Source organism: Mchenga conophoros, linkage group LG18, assembly GCF_057382185.1.
Source record: "Mchenga conophoros isolate Kocher_MC1m ecotype Shallow Benthic linkage group LG18, M_conophoros_male_GT1.1, whole genome shotgun sequence".
In the NCBI taxonomy this organism is placed as follows: domain Eukaryota; kingdom Metazoa; phylum Chordata; class Actinopteri; order Cichliformes; family Cichlidae; genus Mchenga; species Mchenga conophoros.
Genome location: NC_140543.1, coordinates 18370845 through 18383705, shown reverse-complemented (window position 1 = coordinate 18383705; position 12861 = coordinate 18370845). Strand labels below are relative to the sequence as shown.

Genomic DNA, 12861 nt, shown 5'->3' with positions numbered 1-12861 from the left:
TGCCTTTTTGTCCTGGTTCATTTAAATTAGCTGTTGCGTGTATGAGGAGAAGATAGCTAGACAGCATTGTTTATAAGGATGACTCTGATTGTAATGCTAAAGTTGTTCTGGGATCCCTGTTTAAATGCAACTCACTATATTACCCTTGATCTTACACAGATTGAGAGTGAAGTTTCACTCTTCAGTTGATTGATGGTGGCTTGAAATATCTGTTAATAAACTACATAAATAAATAAAAACATTGCATAAGATATCATGAAAGATCCATGATTTACCTTCTGAAGGAGGTTGATTTGGATCACTGGAGATCCTCATATGTGTAATTTGAACTCGGTCTATGTTAATGTAATAAAGTGACTATTCTAAAAAAAAACAAAAAAAAAAAAAACTAACGGTTTGAATATTCGTAATACACCTGTGAACTACTGAGGAAATAAAATGTACCTTTATGAAACATTAAAAAGTTGTTGCCTAATTTAAACTTACTTATATATTAAAGGTTTTAAACGATAGGTTATAATTTCTTACAATTATATATTTCATTATGTCATGAATATGTATTTACTTGTACAGCAGCCATATGAAAGGTGATTATGTGGGTGTGGGATGGCAGGAAGTTAAAGTCTGTGTATGAGTAGTGAGGGTGAGAACAAACAAATGGAAGGGGGCAGAGGGAGGAGGCCAAAGCGAGGGGAGGTAGGTTGAAAGGGGAGGGAAGAAGGCAGACACCCACGGCGGAGCGGTAGGAGGACTATCCCATGCCAGGACTTGTGGCGGCTGCAGCGGTAGCCTGGACTAGAGGAAGTGTTTTGGAGGCATAGGAGAAATAGCAGCAGCAGCTTTTCCCTTTTTTTTCAGGATACGAGCAAGATTTTATTTTATTACCAGCAGTGACAGAAAGGAGCCCCTGGGTCCAAGCAAACTCCGAATAGCCACAGAGCGCATTCCAGCAGAGGAAAATGAGCCTCCCAGCCCGCAGTAAGCCTGTTTGACGGCTGAGGGCTCTTTGAGACTCCGGACTTTATCATATTCCTTTTCTTTCTACAGCTTAAACTTGCTTAAAAAAGGAGGAAAAGAAGACTCACCCCGAAAAAAAACAAGTCGTTGCTTTCACTTTAAAAAGGTAAGGCATGTTACCCGAAACAGTTCGCCAGAAGAAGACAAGAGTTTTAACTGGGGCTGGTCAGCGCTTTAAAAAGCGGGATGAGACTTCCACTCTGTGGAGAACTTTTCAACAGTCACACTGCAGTGAGGTCGTCCACAGAGTAAAACAGGGCAATGCTTTGTATTTACTTTGGCTAGAAACAGGGTGTGCGTGTGTGCGCGCTCTGGTGTAAAAATTCTGAAAACAGGCAAGCGAGTCATTCATTCTGATCAGATTTTTTTAATGTCTTTATTTTTACATCATGTTTTTAAATAGAACTATTTAAATGCCTTTTACTGAAACTTCCTAAAGTCAGGCTTAGTAGTCTTTTTAGCTTTTAAACGTTTACCCCAGTGGATTGTATTCTACAATAGCTATAATTTGGGGTTCCTTGCTGTTGTGGGCTATGGTCTGCTGAAGACCTTTTATAATGTGAAACATATGGGACTATGGAGGACTTGCGTCCAGTAGTCCAGAAAGCTTCAACAGAGATAGGGCCTACCTTTCTGTTTGGGGTGTTGTACTCGTGAACAGGTATTCGAGAGACATGACTGATTAAGAAAGTTTGTCTTTTTTCTCTCTGTCTGTCTTTTGAGCTAGAGCTGCTGCATGGTATGTGCAGCCTTAAGGCTATGATTCTCAGACAGCCATTGTTGATGACATGCACAAGTGTCCTTACATGATAGCAGGTACAGAGTCTACGTCTTCCTGCGTTTACACCCTCTTGCAACTAGTTTGTGAGTTGTTGTGAGCATTTTACAGGCTGAACTCTTCCAAGATTTGGTTTAATTTAGAGTTGCATGACTAATATCTAACCCTCCAGGCGAAAAGAAATGAGTCAGAAACACAAAGAGTTATTATTATTATTTTGCATGACTGGTAACAGGAGGCACTTAGAAAGGGCTGGCAGAGCAACACATGAATGGGGATCCCGATAGTGTAGTTTGGACAGGTGGGTTGGCAGAGGGTTGGGACTATGTACTGTAAGCAGAACACTGTGATCCCAGCAGGAGACAGAGCAGTGGGGCATTTCATTTTGTCACAGCACCACTCTTTGTACATGTGCAAGTCATTAAACAGAGAGGAGACCTGGAGTATGAAAGCAATAAAGTGGCAAAAATTGTTTTAAAGAAAAAGAGAGGGTGGCGGGGATAGAAAAAGGGAGAGTGCTAACGTAATCCATTCTGGAGCACATTCCACGCTGACCCTGGGATTGAAAATGGTAATTAGGGACTGCTTTAGGAGCCTTCTGGGTGCACAGATTTGCTCAGAGCCAGGGCTGTCATTTTTATTTCCTTCAAAATGCCTCGTGAAAATGTGAGACAAATACATGCTAGAGTTCCAGAGTTACAAAATAAACGTACTAAAAATACTCCGCATCCACGTCTGTGGCTTTTTTCAATAGTTCTCAGGGCTTGTTTATTTCAGTCCTTCAGCAGTGAATGGGTGTCAAAGCCACAGCATAAACATACAGAGCCCCTGACAGGAAAAGGCCAGAACAAACTGTGGCCTTGTCCTTCTCTGGGCTCTTAAAGCCTGTCATGTCTCTGTGAGCATGTTATTCCACAGCATGGTGCCACACTCACGCCAAGTATGAATACATGGCGGTTTTCGAATGGTGAAGCTGATGGTATCAGAGTTATTAGAAGGCTGTTAGATGTAATCGCTAAATATTATCAGGAGACTCCAGCCACACGACAGAGGGAGAAAAAAACAAATGGGTTCTGCTTGCTGGAGAGGGCAAAGAAAGAATTAAAGCTAAATGCAGTGTAGGAAAACATTTTTGTCCGGCAGCAGCCTGCAGCCAGACTTCCTGAAGCATTTATGGCACTTTAGGTGTTACTCAGGTTTGCAGACAACAGCTTCAAAGGCTGTTAATCTTTCCAAATTCTCCCAAAGAGACAGCAGTGTTATGCATGTGTACCTGCTTTTTCCATAGGTATTTAATAGAGGACTTCTGCGTGCTGGGAAGTTTTGAGGTTTATCACATCAACTTTGGCTGAGGCAGCGCTCACTCTGTACCAGATAAAGCAAGCTTGATGATTTTTTTTTTTTTTCATTTCAGTCCCATCATTTCAGTTTAATTGACCTGTGAAAATATTCGAGTTGTCTCAGAAATGGAGGTTGTTGCCGCAGCATGTCAATCACAGGGCTGAAGTTTGAGCCAACAGAACCAATTTGGGAGTGTGAATGGGGGAAGGGTTGCCCTGATTGCTTTCATATGTGCGCTGTTTTTTTTTTTTTTTTTGTTTGTTTCGCTCCGTCTCATCTTGTTTCTTAGTGATTTGCAAGCTATCCGCTTGATTATGCATTGGGGAATTTAGTTAGGTAATACCGATTTGTTTTGGATTCTAATAATGGCTTGTAATGGAAATGTGTCATATTTTCAATAGGCTTTTACAAGCAAGAAAATAATGCATTGATTAGTTCAGAAAATCGCATATCCTGCACAAATTTTAAAGCTTAGGGTTTATTTGTCATTGTAGCAGTGATGTTTTCAGAAAAAAAAAAATGCAGCATTCACCCTAAACTTGAAAATTACATTTTTCTTTCTTTAATCTCAACAAGCCTATTTCTTCTGCTAGTTTGTGCACATATTACGTTACATATTAAATTCACTAATGGAAAATCCAGTTAGGGATACTGTAGACAGCTTAATCACAAAGTTGCACATAAATCAGTTTAGTTGCCGAGGCTCTGCAGAGTCTTATTATTTGTGAGTGACAAGTATGTAAAGTTTTTGCCAACTCTTGTTATCACAATAGACTTTAAAATAAACAGCCATGAGGTCATTGCTCACATGATCAGGCTGTCATTTAACCCACAGGGCTTGCCCATGTCTGGATACAAAGACGGTCCTCATTGGTTTTTATGCCCTATTCCACGATGCCGCTTCTTTTATCTCATGGTTCACCTGCTCGTGCAGAGTGGAAGATTCCATGTGATGGCCAGGTGACGGGTGTGGCCCATTAAAGAGGCCTTCATCCCAGCACGCTTCACCGTACACTCCTCAACATTTCATTACTCATAAAGGAACGTTTGATTAATTCAATTTCAGCAAGGTTCCAGGTAAGAAAGGCATTTGGAATGAGTCGTAAGTGATGGTCATGCGTGTGTGAACGTGGCTGACAGCAGCAATGCAGCCTAATCAAGCACCTACCTGCAAGGGTTGGAGCTTGGGGAGCCAGACACACCCTAATCCCCCAACATCCTGACCTTAGTAAACCTGTTGCAGCTTGTTCACCGTAAAACCTGGCAACCTCGAATCTCTCTCCGTCTCCCGCACTCCTCTACCAGCCTTGCTCTCACAGTGCCATGGGTGGGCTCTGGATTTGAGTTCCTTGGTACTGCTTATTCTGTCTTTGTGAGCTAATGCTGTGCCTCAAACCAGGAACAAAAGCAGTCAGTGCAAATTAAAGACCAATTATCTTTAGTGCGTGCTGGGGCAAGCTGCTCTCGGTGGACTGAGTGAAGGGTGGGAGAATTGAGAGGAAAATGCCGATTACTGCAGTGCCGCTACACATGAATGTTTCATATGAAAAATCGAATACTACTTAGAAGTTCTGTCACGTGTTATGTCATTTTTAGATACTGGCTACATTTGCACATCTTTAGAGATCCGCCCATTTGAACTGGGTGGAAACCTTTCCTTTTTCACTCTGTTTAGTCTTATTCAATTTGGTGGTATAATTAAAAATTTATTAGTTTTTTGTTGGAAAATGTGCAGATTTTTTTTTTTTTTTAAACTTTTGAACAAAGCCAGACTAAAGCTTCATTTTTTTTACTTTATGAACTTAAAAGCTATGTCTCTAAAGAAGAAGGGAACACGTTAGAGTTATGCTTTAAAATACAATTATACTGCTTCTTGCAGAAAATTGAGCCAGTATCATTCTTTGGTTAAGTTGATACCTCTTCCACACAGTTAGCACAGTACTTTGACACTTTCAAAATATTACGGGGCCTTCTTCCCATTGCCATGCCCTTGACGCAGAGCCTAAGTCCCGGCCTTTCTGTTCATTAATTTCCCATTAGTCAACAGTTTTTCCTTAAAGTCACTAGGGAAATAAACTAACCCGGTCATTAGCTTCAACGACCTGAGGACCTGAGCGCCTCCTCCAACAACACACACACTCACAAAAACACAGCACAGTCCCTACCAGTGATGACCTCTTCACATGGCCTCTTTCATTCCGCTCTGAGGGTTCATTTAAGCCATGGCTACACTGTCCCTGATTTATGGCTCCCTCGCTGTGCCCGTTCAAAGTGATGGGCTGTAGCCTGCAGTCGTCTCAGAGTTAATTAATGGACGCATTCTCGACAGGATCGTTTAATCACAACAAACAACTGGGTTCAGTCAAGAAGAGCGATGATGATATCTTTGGCAGCTTTAGCAATGTGCTTCTGTTTTTGTGAGTGTGCTTGTGAAAAATTGAATATAAGATTCAGATTCTGTTGAACAATAGTCTCTTACAAATGCAAGACAGGAGTATAAATCATTTCTTAACCCGGGATTTGGTTTCATTTACAGACAGTTTTCTGTTTATAAAATTTAACATAACACAGTTTTCCAAAAAGAAAAAAAATCTAGATCTCAAATCTTAGTTAATTAACTCTTCACTGATAGGAAATTAAATTGAAAGACAGATCAGTACTGGCTTTAATTTAAAATGTAAGAGCACATGAAGAACGAAAGAAACAAAGCTTAAGAATTGAAGACTTTAATTAATCAAAAACGTAATTTTTGGAACGATTTTACTCCCTTTTAATTTGAAAATTTCTTGTCACAAGCAGGAGACAGAATTCCGTAACCAAGCTGGATTTAGGTTTTCCACACTAACTTATGACTATGAGGTCAATTGGCAACAACTTGCTACTCTCTCGCTGCTGAGCTGTACAAAGTGACAAAGAGGCCGTACTAAGATACCGAGATAAGAGAGCAAGAGAAGAGTCTGTGGGATGTGTTGAGTAGCAGTGGGAGACTGGCTCTTCCTAGACCACCATAGCAGGAAGTTCATGGCCATGAGGTCACAGGGACACGCCGTCACTCAGGGATTTACAGAAACTGGTTTCAACCGGAGTTCTTTGAAAGTTTTCTTTGTCTTTGTCATTGTTGCTGTGGATCACTGACTGCGGTTCCTAGATTGCTCATGTCCAGTCTTCTCCTGTGTGTCTTTTTGCAGTCCAGAGAAGTTAATTATCTGTCGTGCTCAAAAGGTTAAAAAGATTGCGATATGTTGTATTGTCTAAGAGAGTATACTGTAGTATCTGTGGCACACACTGCTGACCGTTGCTGTGTAAACACAGTATGCTGTGTCATACAATCTGGCATTGAAGTCACTCCCTAAAGTTATCTATGAGAACATGTACACAATGACACAAGCTGAGGACTTTGAGCGTCAAATATTGACCTGAGTCACCTGCAGTGCTGTGAGACTGAAAGGCTTTTTCCTCCTGTGTCTCTGCTTGGATATTTTTTAACAGGAAAGCCAAAGATTCATAATGGAGGAGGGATATGAACTCGACCTTACGTATATCACAGAGCGTATCATAGCTGTGTCCTTCCCCCGGGGGTGCTCCGAGGAGATCTACTCACACAACCTGAAGGATGTCACGCGTATGCTCAAGTCCAAGCATGCAGACAATTACCTGGTCAGTGCCGGTCCATTTGCTGCTTTCCCCTGGAAAGTGCTGTAACTGTGTTGAAAGTGTTGAAAGGTGGTGGGCTTTGATGTAATGTTGACTTGATCCCAGAGTGATTTCATGCATTTGTAAGAACTCTTGTTAAGGAAGAATGCAGAAATCTTAGAGACAACATTTTAAGACTTGTGCTTTGTTGTGTTATGTTTTCTTTAGATCATAAACCTGTCAGAGAAAAGACAAGATCTCTCTAGAATGAACCCAAAGGTAAGGCATCTGGCATTTACTTCAAATAGCGCAACTGTACACCTCTGTCAGTCTACTTGATTAACTCAGGCTAGTGAGCTAATGTGAGCAAGATATTATTGATTTGTAAAGCATAGGGACAGAGGATGATGAGTGTGTATGTGTGTGTCTAATGGTGTTGTTTTTAGACCCTGGATACAGGTTGGCCTGACCTGCATGCTCCACCTTTGGATAAGATCTGCACCATTTGTAAGGCCATGGAGAGCTGGCTCAATGCTGATCCGCTACATGTGGCTGTTATACACTGCAGGGTGAGCACCTACAGAACCTTTATACAAATATAATATTGTAAAACATAGAACAGTTTAAGACTAAGTGTGATTCGATCAGATTCGGTTAACATCTACTGAACTGTCTGTCATGAGAATGTGGTTTTACATGTTTGCTGAATCTGGGTAAGTGCAAACCAGTGAAACAAGAAAGGAAAAACACACAATAAGCAGAAAACAGTTATGTGAAATAAACAATGTGGTTCTGCAGTGTGGTGCAAAAGTCACAAGGCACCTGTTCATTTTAATGTTTTGCTATGGGAAACAGTGATTTATTGGAATATGTGCAAAAATGCTTGGAAATACAATATATAGACAAACAAATAAACAAAAAACAGAGTTTGTGCAGTTCTTACAAACTTGAATGTCAGCAAGTTGCTACGACCACCTTTATTCTTTGACACAGCCAGAATTCGATTGGGGAAGATTTCTTCTAATTTCTATTACTGGTCCTCAGGAATAGTTCTACAGGCATCTTGAAGGACATTCAAAGTTCATTTTTGGATGTTCTTAATCAAGATGATCCCAAACTGTTTCAGTAATATTGAGGTCGGGGTTCTGGGGAAGTGACTCCATGACTGATAGTGTTCCATGTTGTATTTTTCTATCCAGGTATGCTTTTACTGCATTTACAGTGCGATAAAGCATAATCAGATGCTTTCCAGATGGTATTAGATAATTGATCAAAATCTGATGAATCAAAATCTGATGGTATTTTTCTGCAGTCATAATTTCATCAATTTTGGTAAGATCCCCAACACTATTGGCTGAAATAGAGCCTCATACCCTGAAAATACCTCCGCCGTGCCTCATAGATTGCTGTAAACACTCACTCCACAGCAGTTTGGTCACCTCCGTACAACAGATGAAACTAAAAATCTCAAATTTGCCCCTCATTTTCTGTTAGGTTGTTGTGTAATTTGGCACACCTCAGCCTTTTTTCTCTGTTTGCCTTAATTAAGAAGGGCTTCTTGACTGCCACCTTTCATCCACAGAGACCATTTCTGATGAGGATTTGACAAACAATAGATGGATCAGCTTTCCAAAGAGCTTATAGCTCTTTGGAAAGTTTCTTATATGTGTAAACACTATTAATGTATATATAACTGTGTTATCCCTGGCAGTTTGCTAATAATAAAGTATCTAAAGATAAAGATCTTTGCTAAGTTGTCTGATATGTGTAGACACTACACTGGTTCACCCCTTAAGTTGGTACATTTTTACACTTGAATGATTCTTAGGTCAGTGTTAAATGGGTTGGCAAACAACCAAAAAAACATTCATCTGAAAATAGCTAAGTACACGGACTGGATGACTGGACTGAAAATGAATAAGCAGCAAATAGCCAAAGGAAAGCTTGAAAGACCTCCAGAAAGCCTGGAGAAATGTTGCTCAAGACTACCTTAAAACATTTTATCTTAAAAATAACATTTAATCTTTACAAAAAAAAGTCTGGCTCAGTGGAAGCAAAATATAAAAGAAATGAGAGGTGACTCATGACTTTTGGACAATACTGTTCGTTTGGCTGGAACTTGTGTTTATGAAGACTGTGGGGGGCCTTTTGGCTTTGGTTTCATTTTTAGTAAGACTGCTGCGTGTGTAGTGAATCATCTCCTGTTTTTTTTTTGTTGTTGTTGTTTTGTGTGGGTTTTTTTTTAGGGTGGCAAGGGTCGAATTGGCGTTGTCATCTCATCGTTTGTGCATTTCACTGACGTGTCAGCCAGGTAACCAACACACTTCTCATGTTTTGTTACTATAAATGATGTTTTTTCTTTTTGCTCTGAAGTCATGGCTCATCATGCTATGTGCGACCGCTCACTTCTGGTGGTGAAGCAGTATGAACAACAAACCACAGCAGTTCACGAAGACTCGATATGTTGTGTTTTTGTAGACGATAAGCAATGTCAAACCAACCACCAGTGGTTTATTCACCTCCTTTAATTTCGGGTTAAGGTGAATCAGAAAGTGAGTCAAAAGAAAAGTCACTTCTCTCCGATTCAAAGAAAAGCCACACAATTTAAGCAATGAATCACCCCGTATTGAATTGCGTGAATCAACTTAGAAACATGTTAGTTACTTAAATGCCTTCTAGCCACAGTGTCAGTTTCAATGTATTTTTTTATCATGAAGAAAACGGATTATAATTTTCTGACCAAGCAAGCAAATTCGGAAGTGCCGAAGGTTTAAGTAAGGGCTGATATTGACACGACCTGCTGATATGGCATTGCGTAGATTCTTTCTGCACACAGCAGACAGTGTGGCATGGCCATATATTGGCTCTTAATTCAGACAGTTTGTGCATTTCTTAGCACTTTTCTTTCCCACTTCCCACTGAGGAATACCATTGCAGTAAGGTGAATGTGAAAGACGGGGCAAAAGAGAGGTAGAGAAAGAGACAGGAAAACACAATGGGACAGATTTACAAAGGAATAGATTCCGGGGTGGGGGGGAGGAGATGAGCGAGATGGCCGATGACAGTAACAGAGCTTTGGTGAAAGGGCTCCAGAGCCTGTTGGTTTTAGGTCTGTCTGAATAGCCAAGCTGCGCACACACTCTGGCCTCTCTGTGTCCTCCTCTCCCCCTCTGTGTTTACTTAAAGCTGGCATTCCCTTCCTCTCTGTTGGAATCCTCTGTTTCTCTGGTTACTTTCCCTCTTGTCTATGCATGTATGCATGCATGTGTGTGTGTGTGTGTGTGTGTCTCTGTGTATGTATGCATTGCCTTAATTGGATGTTACAGTCCACACTATTCAATTATAGAGGAGAGTATAATCTTTCTCTTGAGTCATAATTACCTAAAGCGTTTTACGCGTCTCTCTCTTTCTGTCAAAGTGCTGACCAGGCGTTGGACCGCTTCGCCATGAGGAAATACTACGATGATAAGGTCTCAGCTCTGATGACACCTTCACAGAAGCGGTAAGACCCAAAACATAAGCACGCCCTTCCGTTTGGTAATAGAGCTCTAGCAGTGTGTTTGGCTCCTCATTGACCCACCTCTCCATCCAAACAATCAGATCCCAGACCCAGCTGATACCATACAATTCATTCAGTCCCCATGCTGTTTGTTTACTTTTTGAGCTGACAGCTAGTCATTGTTTATCATTTTAATAGGATCCCATGGTAACCTGATGTAATCGTAAACCTACATATCTCGCTCGCACTCATGGCTCTTGGGCAAAACTGGTTTATCATTTCTGTCTAGTCTCTTTGCTTATCAGTGATAAACAGTAATGATGACAGGTACTGTTTTCTAGAGATGCTAGACAGCAGATTCTGATTTATTTCAACAGAGTCGTGTTGGCCGTTTTCTTTTTCCCCCCCCTCACATATTTAGCATAAGCAAAGCTGATGTGCCATTCTCACCTTGCAAAAAAAGCAAATAAGCCTGTTTTTCCAAAATGCTGAAGTGCTGTCAGGTTTGGAAAAAATATCTTAGCGATATCACTTTACCTGTGAAAAATACATCTTTTTTTACAGAAAGGTCTGTAATAGAATCAGGGGTATTTACTAGGCAAGGTCAATGTAATGAAAAGATATTATCAAGTTGCATTATGGGTGTTGAATGAGCCAACATTTGGAGACTGACTGTAGTGGCTAAACGACAGGATATCTTGGCTTCAATGAACAATGACATTGTTCTTTTTATATCTCACTTTTCAGTCCCCCTTCGCATTGAATATGTAATACTAAATCACTGAAGCAATACAAAGTCTTGTGTAATGTTGATATCCACCTCCGCTTTCCTCTCAGGTACGTTTGGATCCTCAACAGCCTGCTAAGCGGATCCATGAAGATCAATGCCTCCCCCTTGTTCATGCACTGCGTCATCCTTCACGGGATTCCAGATTTCAACTCCGCAAGAGGTTAAACACATATTGTTTATCACTGTATATTGTTTCAAAGAAAATACCATCACTTCTAGCATGGCACAAAGAAAGGAATTCGGAGACAGCCACATCAGAGTTCGAGGGGTAAACAAAAGTGGAGTCTGATTGGAACCGTGTCTCTCTTTTTCCAACTCTCACAAGCATGCTCAAACAGATAGAGGTTGTTTACATAAACAGAACTGAAGAAATGAACTTCCCAGTTCCAAGTGAAACCATGGGAACACACACATGCGCATTTTCGTGTGTACACGTAAATTGCTGTTTTCACTAATTTTACTGAAACAACAAAAAGGTTTTCATCACATCGTGGAGCTCAAATCCCTTTCTCACAGCAGCAGCTTATCACACTTCAGCTGTGAGCAAAACAAGCCAGGAAGCATCTCCTGAATATTTTAGCTAACTGGTTTCTCGAGGTCTTGATAAGAAGGAACCTGTGACTAACATTTTGAAAACACTTTGTCCTTTTTTTATATATAGTGTGCTGTCCTTACATCAAGGTCTACCAGGGAATGCAAGCAGTGTATTCATCTGGATTCTAGTAAGTAGCTTACACATGTGGTACAGTAATTTGAACATTATAGTTTACTTCAAAGTATGTAGGAAGGCTTTAAAGCAGTTTTCTGTTTTAGTTAGTTTAATGTTAATTTGAATTAGTTACTGCTTTCTGTAAATATCTGTAATTGCTTCCACACTCCGGCTCCATGCGACAGACTTCTGTTGTTTTTGTTTAAGTCACATTGGTCCAGGCCACAGAGACCGTGTATGCATCATGCTGGAGCCTGCGCAGCTCCTAAAAGGGGACATCATGGTAGGGAAAAAAAACAAACTGCGTTTTCAGAAGTTGCGAAATCTGCGCTTTTGTATTCATTGTGACATTTGTTTTTTTGTCTCTCGTAGATTAAATGCTATCATAAAAGTGAGGTGACTTCAGAGCGTGAGGTTATTTTCCGGGTGCAGTTTCACACGGGAGCAGTACAGGGTTACAACCTGATGTTTGAAAAAGAGGACATGGAGACTGCCAACAAAGGTAGACCTAGAAAAAAAAATCCCATGAACAGATCTCATCACCCCGCTGATAGTAAACAGCAACTCCTCAACTCTGCACAGCATCTGCGAGGTTCAGCTTGAACTTAATTTAGACATGCTGCTTTTAGACCAATAATTTGGTTTCCCCAAACATGTTACAATTACCGAGAGAGCTGCAAACTAACAGCAACTTTCATCTTACTGGTTCTGGCTCTCATTTATGCACTTCTCTCCTTTGTGCTGTCAATTCAGACCCCAGATTTCCAGATTATGGTAAAGTGGAGCTGGTTTTCTCCGAGGGACCAGAGAAGATCCCAGGTAGACTTCTAACTCTTTATCTTTATTTAAAATTACTATAGGGAGTAGTAGGAAAATTTGAAAACCAGATACAATGTTCTCTTCTACTTTTTTACGTGCTGTCCCCTCCTCTGGTCATCTCCCTCTGCCCCCTGATGAGAAGGGAAATGTAGTGTGAAGTGTGTGCTGACAGAGAGGCAAAGAAGCACAGCATGAGCTGCAACAGAGGCCCCACAAACTATGTGGGGCCTCTGTGCAGGTCTGGTATACAATGAAATGTATATATTTCTATTGTC

At 40.7% G+C, this 12861-nt stretch overlaps 1 protein-coding gene across 2 annotated transcripts in view; it reads left to right on the top strand.

Annotated features, from left to right (window-relative positions):
• Positions 1–144: 144 nt before the first annotated feature.
• The window catches only part of LOC146553568 (tensin-3-like), a 32815-nt gene continuing 20098 nt past the window's right edge, over positions 145–12861 (top strand). For both annotated transcript variants that reach the window (XM_085255293.1, XM_085255292.1), the window contains exons 1-11: positions 145–1123; positions 6626–6793; positions 6998–7048; positions 7216–7338; positions 9016–9080; positions 10188–10271; positions 11106–11218; positions 11720–11780; positions 11975–12050; positions 12140–12269; positions 12521–12586. In XM_085255293.1, coding sequence (XP_085111419.1) covers positions 6644–6793; positions 6998–7048; positions 7216–7338; positions 9016–9080; positions 10188–10271; positions 11106–11218; positions 11720–11780; positions 11975–12050; positions 12140–12269; positions 12521–12586 — 919 coding nt within the window. In that variant the 5' untranslated portion in view covers positions 145–1123; positions 6626–6643. The remainder of the gene's footprint in view (positions 1124–6625; positions 6794–6997; positions 7049–7215; positions 7339–9015; positions 9081–10187; positions 10272–11105; positions 11219–11719; positions 11781–11974; positions 12051–12139; positions 12270–12520; positions 12587–12861) is intronic.